This window comes from Cricetulus griseus, chromosome 5 (assembly GCF_003668045.3).
Source record: "Cricetulus griseus strain 17A/GY chromosome 5, alternate assembly CriGri-PICRH-1.0, whole genome shotgun sequence".
In the NCBI taxonomy this organism is placed as follows: domain Eukaryota; kingdom Metazoa; phylum Chordata; class Mammalia; order Rodentia; family Cricetidae; genus Cricetulus; species Cricetulus griseus.
In genome coordinates, this window is record NC_048598.1 from 192,252,636 (window position 1) to 192,273,493 (window position 20,858).

Consider the following 20,858-nt stretch of genomic DNA (forward strand, 5'->3'; position numbering starts at 1 on the left):
TCAGATGCCAGGAAGGGAGAAGGGTAAAGAAGGAATTGCCATGGCGAGGCTGCGGATGGATTAGCATTCATCTTTACATTTGCTAGAGCTGAACAGTTTACAAAAATCCATTTTATGTGATTTGTCGTTTAGGGGAGTAGGATTGAAGGAGGGCACCTTTGTGGTTTGGTCTGGCAAATCTTCTGTTTCCTTTGTGTGTGTATTCCCCTTTCCCCCCACTAAAATTCACCCTGGTTATGCACATGGCAAGCTTTCTTTCTGAGCCAGTTAAGTGCTGTTTGATTTTTTTTCTTAAATATGTATAGTTCTAATATGCTAGTGATATATTTTTCCAGGATATAGAATATCATATGGTACTAGACTATTTTCAGCTTTCCAAGGACAAATATGCTCTTATCAATGCCTGAAATTCCCCCAGCATAGAATCCCTCAGCAACTACCCAAAGCAATTTCTTGCCCATACAAAGAGCACCCCCACCCCCACAAGGCCTACTCGGAGTTGCTATGGTTGAGAAATGTGAAAGTTAAGGCATCCTTTCACTATGGCACACAAAGAGCACCAACATTGTCACCTCGTAAACACTAGGCTTGTCTCCAAATAGACAAGATGACAGTCTTAACAGAAGTAAAGAGGTTGGTGGGAGTAGAAAGGAAATAAACACAACTTAAAATGTAGTTCATGGATCCTGCACACACATTGCCCCCCACCCCCACCCCAATTTAGTATCTTTCAAATTGGTATCTACCATTTGTGGTCACTCGGGAAGCAAATCTCTTGTCATTCTTACCATCTACACATCTTCAGCAGAGCTTGCTTGGATATGGTCAGTGAGAGGAAGTTCTTGGAGACCCCAGTGGGGCATTCTGTGAACAAATGTGTGTGAAGGCTCTGAATGGCCCAGATGATGACACAGAGTTAAAACTGAGGACAAGTGGGATATTAGTTGTCTTTTGTGGTATTACTCGCCTCTTGTAGAGAGCTGTCTTTGTGGAGCTGCAGTCAGAGCCAGCTGACGAGGCCCCAGTTCGTACCTGAGAGGGGGAGTGTGGACTAAAGAAAAGCTAGCTACAGAGGGTAACTTATGGGCACCGACACCCTATCCAAAAACAGCTGCTTTGAACAACACCCAACAGCTTATATTGCACTGACCAAGAATTTATGGAGTGTTTTATTGGGTATCCCTGGACAGGGTCTCCACGGGCTTAGCCTACAATCATCTTAACAGTGGGCTGGGATGGACAATCCTTCTGGGCTCACTTAGTAGTCTGCTGTGCAGAGATACCATTTCCTCGAACCCAGCACCTTGGATAGAGTTGTCTATATGAAGGTATCTGTGCTCCCTGGAAGAACAACTCCTAGAGAACTAAGAGGCCACAGTGACTTCTTACGATTAAGTCTCATGTGTCTTGTCTGTACACTATATTCTATGTATTAGAAGAAAGTCATTAATTGCAGTCTACACTTAGCAAAGGGTGATCAGTCTCCATCTCCTGAACCTGGAGTATGAAAGAACTAATAAGACAATTTTAAAACTATCATTCAAGAGTAGGCTTAGGGCACACACCTATAAGCCCAATACTTGAAGGATCAGGAGTTCTAGGTCAGCCTTCCATGCATATTCAGTTCGAGGTCAGTATGGGCTACACAAAAATCTTTAAAAAGGGGTGAGAGTGGATAGGGGAAGAGGGAGGAAAAAGAAAAAAATACCATTCAAATCTGGTGTGGTGCTGTATGTCTGTAGCATTTAGGACAGACATTGAGGCAAAGGACTCAGGAGTTCAAGACCAGCCTGGACTACATGGAGACCCTGTCTCAAAAATAAGACAAAGAATACAACAAAAGTTGAACACCCAGACAAAAACATAAATGGAAATTTCATTCCTGGTATGAAGGCTCACTTTCATTTGTATTCTTAATGTATGAGAACAAGGCATAAAGAAATGTCTAAATATCTAGCAAAGCTCTTTCACAAGAATAAATGATCATGTTGCAGTATCAATGATGAGGCTTCTCAGTGGTATATAAAATAATTGATCATGCCCTGCTTCCAATAAATAGCAAAGAAAGATCTGGAAGAAATTGATCTTGTCTGTTAATGTAACATTCATTAACCATTTCTCTGATTTACCTTTCAAAATTGTTCAAGGTATGATTGGATCAATTTGTATCCTATACCAATTTTGTGGGAAGTTCTGAGTCAGCCCTAATGATTTTGAAGGAAAATGACTTCTGCTTGTATTTTCTTGATTTTTGTGTTTAAGGAAAATACTACATAAAAGCATGGGCTTTGTCACAAAACTATTTTAGCAGTTAAATGGATGTTAGGTGAACTGTGTTTTTGTTGTTGTTGTTGTTCAAATATTAAAAGCAAGGATATAGGCAGACCATAAAGCCATTTGAGACCATACTAGTTATTAAAGTATTGAGAACACTCCACACACCAGGAGGTAATAGACACTTCTAGTTCCCAACTCTACTTCAGCCCAGGATTCAGCAAGGACCGGATTGGAGGAAGTGTGGTTGCTCTGGGAACCTTCCTCTGTCACTATGTACATCTCCTTTGCTAAATGGACTTTGTGCTTTGTGCCTCATTAAGTATCTTGACTGTTACCCTGGTCTTTGAGTTGCTATAAAAAAAAAGAAACAAAACAAAAACCAAAAAACAAAACACAAATCGGGTAGCTTATCAACGTCAGAAATCTCTCAGTTCTCAGGGCTGGGAAGCACAAGACGCAGGCTCTCTCAGATTGTGTCACATGATGGCTCACAGAAGGTATCTTCTCTGTGTGCATTCACATGGCAAAAAAGGTCGAGCTAGCTCTCAGGAGCCTTTCACAGGGGCACCCCTGAGGCAATCACTTGTAAAACTCCCAGTCTTAACATACCATCACTTTGAAGATTAAGTTCTGACATTAATTTGGGAGTGCCCCAAACATTCAGAGCACAGATATGGAAAAACAGAATCCACAATTGTCTTTATAATCGTTTAAGGGGAATAGACTGAACTTGGAATAGAGTAACTTGTTTGTTTGTTTGTTATCTAAATATGGAGAAAATCAATTGTTCTGCCTTACTACAACAAAGCAACCATCACTCCACCTATTGGGTAAGATAAATGCCAAGAGCACAGCAGGGTCCCCGGAACAAGCTGCATGGACTTTAGGGCTAAGGCAACATTGCACCTTACAAGAAGAAAATTAACACAGGAGAGCTGTTTCCTGAAAGTCACACTTTGGGATTATTCTGAATGCCGGAGTTAAAGATGTTTTCTATTGTCCTAAAAGACATAAATCCACAAAAATCTAATCAAAATTCCATTAGCATAAAACATGTAAGCAGAAAAGAAGTGTTTTATTTGGATTGATTTTGGGGGTGTGTGTCTCAATTCATATTAATGCTTTCAAGAATTGCCAAGATCACAGATTCAAATAAGTTTAATATTTAAAATTCACTTTCATCAGCAAGGTAATTCTTTTCCTAAAAAATACAGAAAAATGCCTGTATCTGTAAAATGATTAACTCCAAGAAATCTGCTAGGTTTGCTTTTTTTCCCTTTCACTTTTTCTTAAATCTGTCTTATTCACAAATAGGATGTAAGAGGAAAGTACTTCCAGTTACTTACAGAATTTTTGGACCAATTTACATAGACTTTTAATATGAACCACTGTCTACATTATGAAAAACCAAGAAAAATAAAGAGAACAACCAACAACAAAACACCTCGGGTTCTTTAAATAAACTAATATAGAACCACCAAATTGGGACTTGTTTTTTTTCAACAATGATTTTTTTCTATCCATGAAATCAGAAAGAAATACAATAACTCATAAACTTCATTCTTACAAAGCATCATTAAAGATATAACACTCCACCAATCACATACACAAAGCATAAGCTAGTATAAAGAAGGCTGTAAAGATATAAAATGGTTATGCTAATTAAAGGTCTAACCAGCTAACACTATTACTGAATTTGATATTTTTCTTTTTTGTTAGCTTGTTTGCTTTTATGATATTTTCCTCAGTAGTGGTTTCCAAACCTGTTAGGTGATCAAATACTTAGAAATCATGATGGCCTTTACATTTCGCCATGAACAACTCATACATTTAATCCCAGCATAAAATTATATAAACTAGAAACAATTTTATCAGCAGAAAATATAACTTTATTATAGCCTCCACATCACAAAATACTACTATAAATAAAATATTTATTAGACTGCATTTCATAGCAAGATAATAAATAACACAATTTAAAACAAGCCAACTGCCTAGGAAGGTAGGATGCACAGATGAATTGTTGCTTGAGGCAGCTGTGCAGGCTCATCGTCCCATTTGTCTCCTGTCCCTTAGTCGTGTCTGATCTGTCTGCAGATGAGTTTTCTCGGCTGTCTTGAAACCTGGGCATCCTTACTTGCCCTGCTTTGGCTCCTCCCAGGAGGCACAATCTCGATGTGCTTCAGTAGTTTCAGTCTTGTCCCCAGTGTGACAAGCCAATCCGGAGACTACTATCATGCAATTTTGAGGTACCATAGATACCTCAGACTAGCTCAGCTTGAGAAAAACATGTTTGAAATGGGGAATTCCTGCTGATGTTTCTTTCCTTTCCAGGCAGTTTTGAGTTAGCTTTGCAGCGTGATGCTTCTTTGCCAAAGCACTTCGCCATTCATCTTGTTGGGAACTGTTCAATGCCAGATTCCCAGGTTGAAATCCAAGTCCCAACACAGTAGAGAAGGTGGGGCCTCTATGAGGTGGTAAGAGATTAAAAATGGTGACCTCCTGAAATGGTATTAGTGCCCCGAGAAAAAAGGCCCTCAGAAAACCACTTCATCCCTTCTACTGTGCGGGTTGTCAAGGGAACACATGAACCCAGAGAGCTGGTTCACATCAGACACTGAACCTTGGGCTTGCTTCTACTGTTCACAAGCCATCCAGTTCAGGATGTTTTGGCACAGTATCATGAATAAAGTAACCTCTTCTAGGATACAGACTGTGAATGTTGTTGCTTACCAAGTGCCTGGTGTACTTAACTAACAGTATCGATCACCATTGTGCAAATAAAGGCAAGATGCAGAAACCATAACTGAGTAACTAGCTCAATAACGACGAATCCAGGAGCCCAGCCTGAACTCTGGCTTCTTTTCCAAGAGCTATCACCATGGACAGACAAACTGCATTATCAACAGCCCTTTGTGCTCCCTTCCCGACCCTTCCTTGACTCCTTCCACTATTTCCATTTGAGATCTTGCTCAGGTATCCAAAAATAAACGATTTCATTGTCGTCTGCTACTAAGAGAAGCAGAGCCCAAGGCTATGCCAACCAGAAAAATCTTAGAAAATGCCTTTAAAATTCTGCAACACAATTATAAATTGATTCAGCATACTATGAACATCACAGCACGTACAACAATCACCAGAGAATCAAAGAAGTCCACATTTATCACTGGCATCTTAAGTCTCCATGCCCCTATAACTTAGCACCTAAACTTTTAAATAAGATAAGCTCTATCAAACATAAGTTTCCTGACCACAGCTATTACAATACCGGCTCTAACCATTGCTTCAGTTCCACAACAAACACGTCAGCAGTCTGTGACTGATCCCACTGTTTGCTTCAGTCTTGTTCATGTGGTTGGGAATTCCTAGTTCAGAAACCGGACCATTACGGTATTCAAAGTGAAAGTTCCAGGTTTTGAGTTTCATTACCTTTTCATACAGTGACATCCTGATAAGTATATGTCAATCTTTCAGGAAACTGAAACATATACTAGTTTTGGGAGGGATAAAAAGAAATTTAATCAGTGCTCACTGGTAAGATGAATGGGCAAACAGGCCAAAGAACTCCAAGTTTATCCTTGGGAACTGACATAACGCTTTGGCCTTAAATAAGAGAACAACCCAGGGGAACAAGAAACAGGCATAGTTAATAGTCCTGGTCAAGATGGGTACCTTTAGTTTTGGCATGAAATCTTTTGACAAAGTTGTTACTTGGTAGAGAAGCATAAATTTAACTGCTCCTTGGTCTGATCATGGTTAAGAACACATGCTATGTATATATATTTGTAGTCCAGCCATGCCCTTAGACTGTGCTGTACAAGCTATGTACACACATAGTATACCAGCCTAACCAGTCCATGTTTAAACACTAGTTGGAGCCTTGTGGGCAGTTCACTTCCCTTTGTGCCTAACATCCTGCAGTTTTCCCCAGCAGCCTGGCTGGATCTGCAGACTTGGAAACATATCTTAAGTCATACTGTAGTGTATTCTTATGGTGGTAAGGTTTTTGTGAGACGTGCAAGCCTCACAGAGGGAAAAGCAGTTCTGTTCTTCTCACAGACCTTCTCACATTTAGGTGGTGTACACTGACTCTTCATGTTGATATGAGCCTAAATATTATTTTAATTTTGTTTTTCATTTCTTAGACCATCCTACTATTTCGTAACATTTATTGCATAAAATTATTTAAATAAAGTGTCTCTAAATCAAAATTTAATTTCCATAAATGTCTACAGCAATGGTCACAAATTAACATGCAATTTAAACTGGTGTTCTCTGGCGGTATTTTCAGGAGAGTGTTGATCAGATCTTAACACCAGGATTAAAAAGGGTTGTCAATACATTTTCTAGTGAGAGGCATTTAAATTTTCAGTGTTCACTGTGATGAGAAGGTTGGTAGTTTAAACACTTTATTGCTGCTCTATGGTATACATAATTAAATGAAGCATGTTTAACCCAAGGGGACTTTAATAGGTTACTTGCAATTGTTACTGCAGGCAACAACTTGTACATGATTTTATTTCCAAATCCACAAAAAAACAAATTTTATACAAATCAGCACTGTAAAAATGTCAATTACAGCCCCAGAGGCTTTGCTGGCAGAATAATTGTCTAAACTCTAGGATATGGGAAAACAGTTTTTTTTTTCCTGTATTCATCTTTTTTTCCATTTTCTTTTTTACAAAAAATTTACAAGTGAAATGTTACTACGAAACTTTTTATAAGGAACTTTGCAAAACATTTACATTTTACCATCAACTATTTCTGTTTTAAAATCATTATGTAGATTTAATACCCTATGCTGCACATCAATTTATGTGGATGACAACTTAGTGACATGCATAAAAAAAAACACCACAAGGCATTAAAATGGAGACTTAAATACAAATATTGTTGCAATAAAACAGTTATAAAATTGAAAAATAGGACCTAACATCATGCTTATCTAAGTTTGACAAATTAACTTTTTCTCCTAGATTACACACTTTTATTACTGCTCTCGTGAGTGTGATAAATAATGACTTAACATCAAGTTCTAATGTAATCAGCAACACATACACAAACCTAACCAAAGAAAGTATACTGTAAGAGAAAACTATTCTAACACTGGAGTTCTACCATGATAAATACAGAGCTTTGCACTGATAATTTTACAAAGAAAAGCTTCGTAACAGTGGCAAAGAGAATGAGCAGTGAAATGCCATTAACAAGACTCAACTGCACATCTGTGCCCTGCTACGGCTATATCCCACTGAGTCAAATAAAGGACACTGAAATTTACGACTGCTGTACGACAGAGAGGTGGACTCAGAATGGTATGCGGAACAGACTGTCAAGATAGTTCTAATTTCAGTGGTGACATGTGCCCGCTGACTTGATTATTTTATATACTGTAAGGTTATCCAGATTCAGTCCAATACATTGATAATAGGCCTCATTCTTGGTGAGGATAACTTGCACTTCTGATGAGCATACATGGGTTCCGTAAAACTGGCTCATGGAATAGTGATGGCAGAGTGCTCATACTTGGTGCTAACAACGAAAAGTACAGCTTGGAGAAAACATGATTAAAACATTAAGAAAGTCTCTTTGCATAAAAAAATTTATAGCACTGATTGTGTAGCATGATAGATAAAATATATATTTGATGTTTCAGCTCCTATATAATAAAATTAAAATTAACACTACCAAATGCTCCTCTGTACCACACAAAACAACAAACTGATTCTGATGTTTTAAAGCCAGATACATCAGTTGTTAGGAGTACATTAAATAAAATATACAAAACAATTTACAAAATTCAACTAAAATTTAAAGACTTTGTTACAAGTCTACAAAAGCTTTAAGAAACTTGAAATTTATAACCACAGTGTAAAAATTTTTTTCCTTTAATCTCAAAGCTTTTTTATACAAACCGAAAGCACAAAAGGCCTTCAGTTTTATATAACGCTACAAAGGGCTGGCCTAAAGTGTACATAGTGTAAACAGTGATCATTACAGTATTTCTCCTTCATCAAAAATACAAGAAACATGATTTTGGAAGAGAATTCTCATGAGTAGTACTTTTCTTGAAATAATAAAGAATGCACAAGAAAACATAGACTTATATTCCAACCAATGATGGTAACAAACGAAGTAAGCAGAAACTTCAGTTTCCAAATGGTCAGTTTCAATAGTTATGATTCTGTGTAAATAAGTCCTAAAAAACACTAAGTGTCTTACTAATTTTAATCTATTAGAATAATCCAATTGTTTTCCATATGAAAAGTTTGGCCATCTTTCCTAAGAAGACGCTCTTCTCTAAGACCCTTGCACAAACAATGAAATATATTTTCAGTCGCTATTTAACTGAAAAGTATTCTGGTTTTCCAAAAATATTTTTTGCTTCATAATATCTTTTCTATTATACATTTGTTAAACTGTCTAGACCTTTAGGGAAAATTCTGTTATTGACACAACATAAAGATATCACTGTGATATAAGTTATTCATAAACCTAACATGTTACTAAAAAAAATTATATTTGCCAATTTTTAGTAAAGAAAAACAAAAATTATAATGTAGTTAAAAACAATTTTCTGCTGGCCTGGAAAAAGTATGATAATTCTTTCTTTGGCTACTAAGTCAAACCATAAAGAATCCAGCACACTGTAAGCATAACTTATATTTACATAATATGAAATTACACAGGATTACATAGATCTGATGAGAGTATTTCCAGTATGAACATTTAAAAAGAAATTTTGCTACCTAACACAGGGTTAGGCACACAGCCAACCCTAACTTCAAAACATTGTTTAAACTGCTTCCTCTTGCCTTTCGTGAGCTGAAGCTTGAAGCTGTTGTGAACTCTGTTATAATGAATTTTCCCCCAGCATTTTCCTAAGGTTTCAATCTAAAATTTAACCTAAGATTTTGCTCTAAGGTCCTCTTGTGTCTCCAAAATGGAGAAAATAATTGGGCTCCACTGATTGTCTGCATACACACTACTACAATGTAGTGGTGATAAAGACCTGAGATACATCTCAGATTGGTGTTTTGGAACGTAACCTAATTCAACTTTTGAAGAACTTTTTATTTTTTTAGAAAAGACGGCCAAAACTATTTTGCACGGATCTCTCCAAAAACCAAGCCAAAGAAACACAGTATTATCCCTATTGTCAGATAACAATCTGTTTTCTGTGCTACAGAGTAAAAAGAAGTGCATGTAAGTTATTACTGATTAAATTTTTTAACCAAGTACTTCCAAACAGATTAAGTCCAATTAAGGTCCAGCCTGCAAATTTGTATGGTCTGTCTCTTTAGACATGCTAACGACACATGATGTTATAAAGAAGGGAGGGCTTTGTTTAAAGGTTATGTGATGTACTTCCAAAAAACTACAGCAACTTATAGCATGGAAGAAATACTTTTCTGTTTCCAGTATATTGGTTTTCTTTTTCCATTTTTAAAAATTCAACACTCTGTGTGCTGAACCAAATCTAAAATTTCAAATCCCTGGAACACTTAAAGATGCCAAGGATGCAACGTGACTTCCTACTCTGATTTCCACTTGACCAGCCCATTTCCAGATTTTCAAAGGTGTGTAAACTTAAGTGCAGCACGAGAGGTCTTTGTTATAAATAGCGTTTCAGAATTCTTCCATGTTTGTCGAAACATTGGGAGTTGCTGGATTCGAATCTTGAGAAATGGCTGCAACTGTGACAATCCTTGGAGAGCCAAGCACCTCTGTAACAGATGAGTCCAGTTCTCCCGAGGTAACAATGGCGAGAGCCGTCCCACCTCCTTTCTTATTCTGGTGAGTTTTGACATGCTTGGAAAGGTGGTCACTCCGCATGAACCTTTTAGAACATTCTGGACATTCAAATCTCTTTTCACCTGAAAATGTAAAAAGTAAATGGAATTATATATATTTTAATTAAATGAAATTTTAGTTTTTAGTAATTTCTCTTCCAAGCACATTCCACTTTTCTAAGATATGATATATTGAGATATGCCTAGTTTGAATAGGTACACAATATTTTCTTCTTGTTTCTATGATGGTAGGTAGCAGATCCAAGGCCTTGTTCATGGTAGGGAAGTCTACCACTGTTATCTCCTAGTCCTTCCTGTTTAAAACCACCACAACAAAACAAACATCAAGCAAACAAGGTAGGAGAAAAACCATGTGGCTGAAAATAAAATACCTGAGCTTAACAGTCCTGTTTTTGCCATGAACTGGGGGGAAAAAGTTGGATTCCTGACAAAGGAGCTCTTGACAGTCTCTACCAACTAAACACAGCACGAAAGGGAAAGGCCATGTGTGCGGTAGCTGAGTTGATAGCTGGGTCTTGCCTTTAAACTTGAGAGGCATGATATATCTGAGAAACTATTTTAAGCTAAGAATTTAGTAGTATGCTAGATTTTTACAGTAAAAAAAAAAATGAGAGCTTGGAACATATACTTCAAATTAAATCCAGCTTTAAGCTTCCAAAGAACAATGGCGATATTTTGATCCTTAAACATGTTTTCTACAAAATATAAGTAGTTCTAATTAGAACCACTTCTACTTACTGGAATAAAAATCAAATGTTAACAAAAAAAAAAAAAAACAGGGAGGGGAGAAGGAGACGTCTCTCTTCTTTTTGAGTAATGGGATAAAACACATGGAAACCGGGTTGATGGTTCTATCCTGATGTTTACAAAAGCTAACTAGCTACTAACTTTAGTCCTTCCTTCCACAACTGTTAACGGCAGTGAAACGGGGTTTTCCTGGCAGGAAACAGAACTCAGATAATATGGAGATTTATTTGTCAGTTGTTTTTTTTTTTTTCTTGCCCCTCCTCTGATTTACCAAAAGAAAATCTACAATTTCAAGTTTTGGTACATCAGATCCACCCTCCTCCCCCAATTCTGCCCTTGCAGATTACATTTACAATATACAATTTTTCCTTTTATAGGCTAAATAAATGCATTGGACAAAATTCTCAGAGGCACTGAAATACAGGTAGCAATTCTCTAAAGTAAAGGAGCCCATATATTATGAATACTGACACTCTGCAAGAGTGAAAATTAAATACAGCGGAGAAACAGTCTTGACGTCACTTACTACTGGACCATAAAAGATTTCGGTTTACAACTTTCAAGCTAGAAAAACACTGAAGATCTAGCTTTAGAGTTTTGTTGAAACTAGCTTGCCCGGAAGGCACAAAACCTAATGTGGGCTTTTTAATGTTACATCCACAGGGTGACTACAGGCTGCCATTTTTTCACAACGTCTGATTCTCAGGCCAGAGGGTGATGGTCTGAGATGTGGGAGCCTCTTCTAAGTACACAGCTGGAGATGCATGTATATGGTGGCTGTCTGGCAAACACTTATTAATTGCCATGTTCATAAACTCGGTCACTTTCCAACAGTATTTGTAGATGATCTATTCAAGGCACTGGCTACAGAGAAACCGAACACTTCTGACTTTAACCCCTGCTCTTAAATTATCAGCCACTGTGCAGGTCTATCACTCCAGTGAATAGTCCAGAATCTAAATCTAGCCCACAGCAGTTCCATGACAAATGGCAAAATGAAAACAATGGTGGCATGCTTAGTGTGGACTCCCCCAGGCTTTCCACTCATCCATTTGGTTACCAAATTAACTTCAAGCCACAAAGGAGCTGGCTAGAATCTCAAATATTCAAATTATACTGTGCAAGTATACTTTTACTAGGGAAATGACTCCTTTTAGCTCAATGCCCTTTTCCAGAGGAGTGTTTCCTGCTATGTTGGGTAATAATTTCTTATTTCCTACCTTCAACAAACACCATCAGTGGACTTTACTTCAGTGGATGTAAAGAACAGTTATATTTTAACTACAGATGATACAATTTTATAGTCAAAATTATTTTAATTATTCCAAATCTTCCTGGGCTTTCAGACTTTGTAATTATCTTTTCTGATTAAAGCATCTACTTATCAAACCTGAAGATAATGGCTACTATCATAGACAAGATGGCCCTGCAAGGCTGTGCATGTCCCAATCCCTAGAAGTTACATATATGCTACAGGGTAATGGGGTTTCACAGCTGTAGAAGTAGGTGATGGAATCTGATACAGGGAAATTAGTCTCAACTGTATAGGTGGTCCAAGCTAATCAGACCAGCTGCTCAAAGAGACCTCCCTATACCTAGATTTGGAGAGGTTAAAGATGTGACAGGGGCCAACCGGAGTTTTGAGGTGCCCCAGGACAGGTGTGAGAGAAAGGCAGGCACCATTCAAGAGCAAACACTGGCCAGGTGACCAACAGCAGGGAGCAGGGACCTGACCTAACACCAAGGCTGAACTGGCTGGGGGCCCAGGGGGCTTCAAAGCAGCCACCCATGTCCCTGTGACCTAAAGAAACTAAAAAAATCTGTGTTCTTTTAAATGGCTAAATTTGTATTGTTCTCTTCAGCTCAGTTTTATGAATTTTTATAGAAAGTACAGAGAATCTTGCCAAGTGCTTACTATTATTTAAGCCATTGTCATTTTCTTCTTTCATTATTAATCTGCTAAATTACACTACCTGAATGATTTTCAGATGTTCAGACTTCCAAGCCTAGAATGAAGTCTTCTTAGATCTGGACCCAAGATGTTCTTTCTTGGAAGTTTTTTTTTTTTGTTTGTTTGTTTTGTTTTGTTTTGTTTTTTACAACAAATACAATTTCTTTACCCAACAGGACTTTTTTGTGATATGTGTTTTGTTTGTTTGTTTGTTTTGAATTTCAAGCTGGGCTAGCTTGGCCTTAAGGGCTACAGTGAATAAACATGCAGCTGTATTTTTGGTGGTCCAAGGGGCTGCACTCAGGGCTCCAGTGTGCAGTATCAGTGCTCCTTTACTGGGCTATCTTCCAAGTGTTATCCATTTCTCCTTGAGCAAGTACTGGTCCTGTGCCTTTTCTAGAGCTATTTTCAAATTTAGTATAGAGTCATGCAGCTTATCCATTTATGACCCACTTAATTTCTACATTGTCTTCAGAGGCGGTTCACACCGTTTTCTTGGTCAATGTGACTGGGGGACTTAGACATTTTATCTTCCCAGCAAATCTGATTTGGGGTTCAGTGGTCTGGGTATAATCAGCTCAGCATGTGCCAAGCCTGGTGGGCAATCCTGAGTTTTACCTCTGGCAGCACAGAAAACAAACCCCATGCCCACAAGCCTGGGTTTGAAAGGTTTTCTGACCTGGTTTCCAATTTCCATTATTATTTAACTTCTCATTTTGGATATCTTCATTTTCTTGTTTAAGGGAAAAAAACTTGGGGATTACTGACTGAAAAAGAGGATTTCGTGTGAGGGACTTCACATCCAGTAGAACCTATTTTCTAATTTTCCTTGACACTTTCTCTTGGCCCATGGGTAACTCAGAGATACGCTGTTTGATAATTATGAGTTCAAGGCCAGCCTGGGCTAAAAAGCCTCCTGCCTTCATTTTTCAATCCTCTGTCTTTGCCAACCGTGTGTGTGTGTGTGTGTGTGTGTGTGTGTGTGTGTGTGTGTGTGTGTGTGTGTGTGTGTAGCCATATATATATACAAGGTCTCAATTACATGGCTCCAGCTAGCCTGGAATTCACTATGTGGACCAGACAAGCACTGAACTCATAGAGATCTGCCTGCCTCTATTTCCCTAGAGCTGAAACTAAAAATGTGTACCATTATGTCAGACCCTAACTTAATTTTTTGGTAATTAATATTGTTCATCTTGCAAGTTTCTTTCTAGTAACATGTGTTGTTTTACCATCAAGAACTTTTGGATATAAAAATAATATCATGAAGTACTACTTCTGATGCAAATGCTTAATCTGATTTCATCTTGGAAAAAGTCTGTCTGGAGAGAAGGATTAATGGGCAACATCACTTGTGCAGCCATTAGGACCTGAATCTGAATCTTCAGATCCCAGCACCCATGTAACAAGTTGAAGGTGGTCTGGCATACATCTGTAACTGCAACACTATACGGGGGTAAAGACAGAAAGGTCACTTGGGTTTGCTGGGTGTCAGCCTGCCCTGTGAGCCACAGGTTCAGGAAGAGACCCTGCCTCAAAGGAAGAAGGCACAGAGTGATAGAGGAAATATTTGATGTCATCTTCTGGCCATGCATGCACACAGGAGTGTGCATCTGCACATATACAGGTGCACATAACATACCGACAAAAAGACTTTTTTTGTTGTTTTTGTTTTTTGAGACAGTGTTTCTCTGTGTAGCCCTGGCTGTCCTTAAACTCACTCTGTAGACCAGGCTGACCTCGGAATCACAGAGGTCCTCCTGCTTCTACCTCCTGAGTGCCGGGATTAAAGGTGTGCACCACCACCATCTGGCTACAAAACACAATTCTAAAAAAGAATTCTTAACTTGTAGGCTGGGTTGGCCTGGGATTTATGATGTAGCCCAGGCTACATTCCCATGCAGACTCTTCCTCCTTAGCTTCTTAAGTTCCTGGATTCTAGGACTATGCCCCCATAGGTGGCTACATGGTCCCAGTTTGCTTTTGCTGTCGAGGACATCCTCCCTTGTTCCTTGGCCCCAATATTTTTTAGGGAGCCTACTATCACTTACATTTTCATTTCCTCCACACATAAATGGATCATTTTCTTTTATTGCCCTTCACCATTCTCACCATCTCTGGTCTGCAGCAGACTGATCACACGACATGTCTAGGCATGTTTTCCTTTTAGCACCTATCTAGAGTTTGGCTAACTTTTCAATCTCTAATTAATACCTAATTGGGAAACCTTGGCCAGTGTACATTTTTTCCTATATCAACCTCTTCCCTTCTTTTCAATGACATGAACTTTAGATCCTTTATTTCTGCCCATCACTGAGGTCCATTTAACTCTCTTGCTGTCTTAATCTTTCCCTTTTGCCATTCAGAAATCACAATTTTTACTGCTCTGTCTTCAACTAAACTGTACTCCTGTTATAGTCGACATTTGGCTATTGAACATTTAGTCACTTCTTACTTTGAATACTATACTTTCCCACTGAGTTATGTCCTATAGTTTTAATTTCTCTAATTATAAGCGTCTGCTTTTCCATTCCTTTCAATTGTGTTTACTTTTAGTCAGTCCGTGGACCATGGTTTTAATGGCTGCTTTGATGTCTGATAAATTCTTAAATCTGGATTATCTTAGCATCCTTTTGTACTCTGTACAGTTTAGATCTTATGCTGTGAGATTATAAACCCTTTAAAATCTTCTACAAAAAGTTTCCGTATCAGAAGATAATAACTCCATTTATGACCATTCAGATTCAGTCTCATCCTCCTTTTTTGAATTTCCAAATTTTAATATTAATTCCCCTTTGAAGGCATAGTTCAAGGGCTAGGGAGATGCCTCAGTGGGCAAGGGCACTTTCTAGATAAGCAAGAAGACCTGAGTTTGAATTCTAAATATAGAAAAAAAAATTAGTATGGCTGTGTGTGTAAGCTATAACCCCAGCACTGTGGAATGAACTGACAGGTGAATCCTGGGAGCTTGCTGGTTAGCTAACCATCCTAATCACAGACTAGCTGGTTCTGTGACAGAGGCTGTCTCAAAATACTAACATGGTTTCTGCATGTGTGTGCATGGATATACATACCTGTACTCTGTCTCTCTGAGTCACCCAAAAGAGAAAGATAGGGAGAATGTGCACATGCAAGAATTAGGTGGTGGTTTATAAGGTTTTGTGTCATTCTGTTGACCTTGTGTAAGCACAGCTCAGGACTAAGCCGGCATTTTTTTTCTGCTCTACACAAGGAATTAGTGATCAGCTTTGATCGCCCCCGAGCCCCATATTTCCTCCATGTTTTCCACAGCACAAGCGATGGGGGATGTCCTTCTTATATATGTTTCTCTTATTGGTTGATGAATAAAACTCTGTTTGGCTAGTGGCCAGGCAGTAAGGATAGGTGGGGCTACCAGATGAGGAGAATTCTGGGAAGTGTAGGCAGACAGGAGTTATCATGTAGATCACAGAGGAATAGCAGGTCTGGGCCCTTCTCTGGTAAAATAAGACCACGTGAAAATACATAGATTTATAGAAATGGGTTAATAGTTAATACAGAGCTAGCCAATAAGAAGCCCTAGTCATCGGCCAACAGTTTTATAACTAATATATTATCTGTGTGCTTATTTGGGGTTCAAGGGTGGCAGGCTGGTGGGGAAGAACCTCCGCAACACACAAGTACATCTTTTTCTGATTGCATCAACTAGAAAGCCAAGTTTCAGCCAGGCGTTGGTGGTGCACGCCTTTAATCCCAGCACTCGGGAGGCAGAGGCAGGCGGATCTCTGTGAGTTTGAGGCTAGCCTGGTCTCCAGAGAGAGTGCCAGGATAGGCTCCAAAGCTACTCAGAGAAACCCTGTCTCAAAAAACAAAAAAAAAAAAACAAAAAAAAACAAAAAAAAAAAGAAAGAAAGAAAAGAAAAAAAAAGCCAAGTTTCTGTGGCCTCTTATAGCATCCACCTAGGGCCACAGTTTGAGCAACAAGAGACAAAGTAATGGAGATTCCACTCACACAGTATGGTAAATAGCCCCCATTTTCTGAATCCTCTGGCTAGAGATATGAGCATGTAAAAACTTTTTGGTGCCTAGTTGCCATTACTGCAATGGATTGTTGATGGGCCTTGTTTGGGAGCCCACTGGCCCCTTTTCTGACTTCTCTGGCTACATACATGGAATTTCTCTCATATTTTGTTGCTTGTACCTCTAAGCAGTGACCCACAGGACAACCCTGAGACACAAAGCAGGCAGAACAATGTGAAACTTACCGGCACTCGGTACTTACTTAGGTTTGAGCTCTCTCTTCAACTGTCTGCTTTTGTTCCCCTCATCATTTAGATAAGAAAACAAGCAAACTACCCAGTTTAAAAATGTAACCCCTGGTACCAAGAGGCTGAAGATACACAGATTCATTTTGGCTGCTGGTCAAGTCACAGGAAATACTTCTGACCATTTTACAATTAACCGAAGCAGCAAGCGGCTATATAATAATTCTGGGAGAAAATTTTAATGTATCTATAGAGTTTCTGATCTTGTCTATTTCACCAGTTAATACTTTTTATTTTATACATGAAAAGCATAGGCATTTCAATTACCAGGTTTCCTTTTCACTTAAGCTTATACTTACAACTTTATATGGGATAAAAGACTAAGTTGTACATATTGTGAAACTGAAGTCTACTGTAGATAGAATTTTAGGAGCACTGCTGGGTTTTTCTTAGCTGGTGAAAAATAATAGACATGGTTGAAGAAGAAACCTCCCTATGACATTATTTATCAGAAATCATACCTGGATTGACTACTTCTTGGCACAATATCATTGACCAACGATATATTTTAAAAAATCAGCAAAAAATTCACCGAAATGAGCTATGCCATTATATGGACTTACAATATATGTATATCTATATCCTTATTATGGGCAATAAACACTTGATTCTACTCCTGTACCATTTTCCAATCAGCAGGAAAGGTAAATGTAATTCCTTATTGTTTAAGATGGCAGCATGACCACACCTGACTGCCTTCTACTGAAACAACATTAGATTAACAGTATTGGGAAAAGGGGGAGGGGCTTAAATCTACACCATCCAAAAAAAAAGGTCATTAACAAAATAACAATTGCACTGTATCTAAAAACTAAAATAGAGATTATCAATAAGAGGATGTATTCTAAAAGAGAGTCAATTTTGTGCAGAAACCTTTATCATTGGTCTAGAACCAATGATAAAATTAAGGTCTATTAAAAAAATTAAGGTCTATTCATACCATTTTCATTTGTTTGTCTTTCTTTTGAGGTGGGGTCTCCCTATGTATGCCTGGTTGGTCTGGAACTTGCTATGTAAATCAGGCTGACTTGACTCACAGAGATCCACCTTCCCTTGCCTTCCTGCTACTAAAGGAATGAGCTACGAGGCAAAGTATTATTCATCAAATTTACTTGACTGTCATGAACTCAGGCAAAATATTTCAGGATGTATATCTAAAGAGATATTACCCACAGAATCTGTGGTAATATCACTGGAAGAAAAAAAACTAAAAACATGGTGTAGTTATTTTCTCTTGGGACCAGGACAGTAGGTCAGGAAGAGCCTCCTTCACAAGTTGTGTGCACTATTGATTTTTAAACACTGTGTATGGATCATTACAAGCTTTACATTATTTTAGCAAGGCAAATTGATCCTTACCACTTTCAAAAGGGAATAAAAATAACTTATTTACCTACTCACAGTCAATCAATGTGTTTCTATTGAGAGTGGTAGCTAACTATTGAACAGAATGATTCTTTCCATGAATGATCAAGGCTTTCAACTGAAACATATTCAACTTTTAATCAATACTTACTTCAAACGATATTTTTGTTTGACATTGTTTTCAACAAACTTAACAAGCACTTGGCTTGACTATTTTCAACTCTTTTGTTTGTTCTCATTTTTGGTTTTTGAAGACAGGGTTTTTCTGTATAGCCCTCGCTGCCCTGAAACTAGCTCTTGTAGACCACTGGTCTTGAACTCACAGAAATCCATCTGCCTCTGCCTGGGATTAAAGGCATGACCACCACCGCCCAGCTCTATTCTGCTGGTTTTGCCTTGTTTCACTGCAGTGTTAGGACTAGGACCCCCTGCAAAATAAGCAAGCATTCTACCACTAAACCACAATCTCCCTAATATGTTTTACTTATTTTTTTAAAAAACATTTCTCATCATTAAAAGAAGATTTTTCAAAAAGCATGTGAATGCAAGTCTGTGTATGGAGGAGTACATGTACATGAATGCTAGTACCTGTGGAAGCCAGATGATGAATTTGGATTCCCTAGAGCTGGAGTTAAAGAAGCTTGTGAACTGCCCTATACTGATGCTGGGAACCAAACTAGGATCCTCTATAAGACTAACACAAACTCTTAATGATAAGCCATCTCCCCAGCCCCCTTAATATGATTTAATTGAATAATTCTATGTAGGACAGTATGTATTGAAAACATTTGTATCACTAAACATAAAGTACATCTGATTCTGAGTTAGTAGGATAGCAGACGATTACGATTTAGATATTAAAAAGGAGAGGGAGGGGGAGAGAGGAGGAAGGAGAAGGGAGGAGCTTATTTCTATCTCATAGTATTGCCTTAGCATCAAATGAAGTGAAACATTCAAATACATATAAACAGCAGCTCGTAAGAGAGGCTAGTTCTAGGACCTCCCTTGTCTTCAACATACAACTTCAGCTTGGGTAGGTTAATATCTAATTCAAAGTTCACTCAGTAAGAGCCAGGCACATTCTATACAAAAGATTCAACAGATGTCAAATTTAATGCAGCGTACAGTAATTAAAACTGAGTGGTACTGGTATAGAAATTGATAAATAGAAAAAGGCTTTGTAACAGGGGACCCAGAAACTAAGGCACAATTACGTATTTTAGACAGATACAAACTTGTGAAGCCTAGCACTACAGCAGTGAGAATACAAGAGCATGAACTTCTAATCACCACTAATCAAGCAGAAATGTTAAGTAGCCATTTCAGAGACACTATTACCAAACACACATGCTCTATGATCTAATACTCTTGCCTCTTATGCAGTCCAATACTGTCAGCAAATAACCTACTAATAACAAACAGTGTGGGAAAAGATTTAGTGCAATGTGCTAATCATGTAACAGAAAACTACATACCTCATAAAATACAAATACATGCAAATAAACATATGTGGACTTGAGTAAACATGAAAATAAAGTATGTAGGATGATATCATTATATAATATTTTACAATCTGTATAAAACAATACTTTCTATGTAGACCCACAAATAGTATGTAAGAGTATTAAAAATATACTACAAGTATGATACCAAATCACAGACGGATGGGTGGCTGTTGTCTTTGATACTGACTTCCTTAGTAAGTTGATTGACTAAAAATAACAAAAAATATAATTGTGAGAGAATGTTAAGCACATATTTGTTGTATTATTCCTGACACCTCCTGGGTTTGTAAAGACAAAAGGGAGACTACTCAAAGGCACCAATATGATCACTGTAGGGACCATATTTACCACTCCCTAGCTGCTGGGGGGTCAGAGATTTATGCCCCGGTGTTTCTTTTCCCAAAACTAGAGGTGGTACCCAGAGAAGAACATCTGCTAGTTCCTATCATGGAGTTTATAGAGGCATGACATGACAAAATGATTCATTCAGATCCTATCTCTTCTTGCAGTCCTGGGTTTAGCTGGTGGGCATCACCACTGGAACACCAGGACTAACTACTACCTGACTGTGCACTATCAACTTTCCTCTCAGTTCATCCAGGACCTCCAACGGGCATTCAGACCATCCTCACCACCCTCCAGGGCCAAACAGAGTTGCTGGCTGCATGGTGCTACAAAATCAGCAAGGATTAAATCTACTAACATTGGAGAAGGCTGGTCTGTTGTGGAATATTAGTTTAAGATGTGTTAGATTTCTTTATGCTATGGAATATTTGCTTAATGACACAAAGGTGTTTTGCATTGTTTTATGTTGCATTTGTTTTTATCTCTGTGAAGCTGTGTTACTTTGCCTGCCTAAAACACCTGATTGGTCTAATACAGAGCTGAACTGACA

At 38.2% G+C, this 20,858-nt stretch overlaps 1 protein-coding gene across 2 annotated transcripts in view; it reads right to left on the reverse strand.

Annotated features, from left to right (window-relative positions):
- Nucleotides 1-3,420: 3,420 nt before the first annotated feature.
- Sp4 (Sp4 transcription factor) overlaps nt 3,421-20,858 on the reverse strand; it is a 66,717-nt gene continuing 49,279 nt past the window's right edge. For both annotated transcript variants that reach the window (XM_027416422.2, XM_027416421.2), the window contains exon 6: nt 3,421-10,154. In XM_027416422.2, coding sequence (XP_027272223.1) covers nt 9,907-10,154 — 248 coding nt within the window. In that variant the 3' untranslated portion in view covers nt 3,421-9,906. The remainder of the gene's footprint in view (nt 10,155-20,858) is intronic.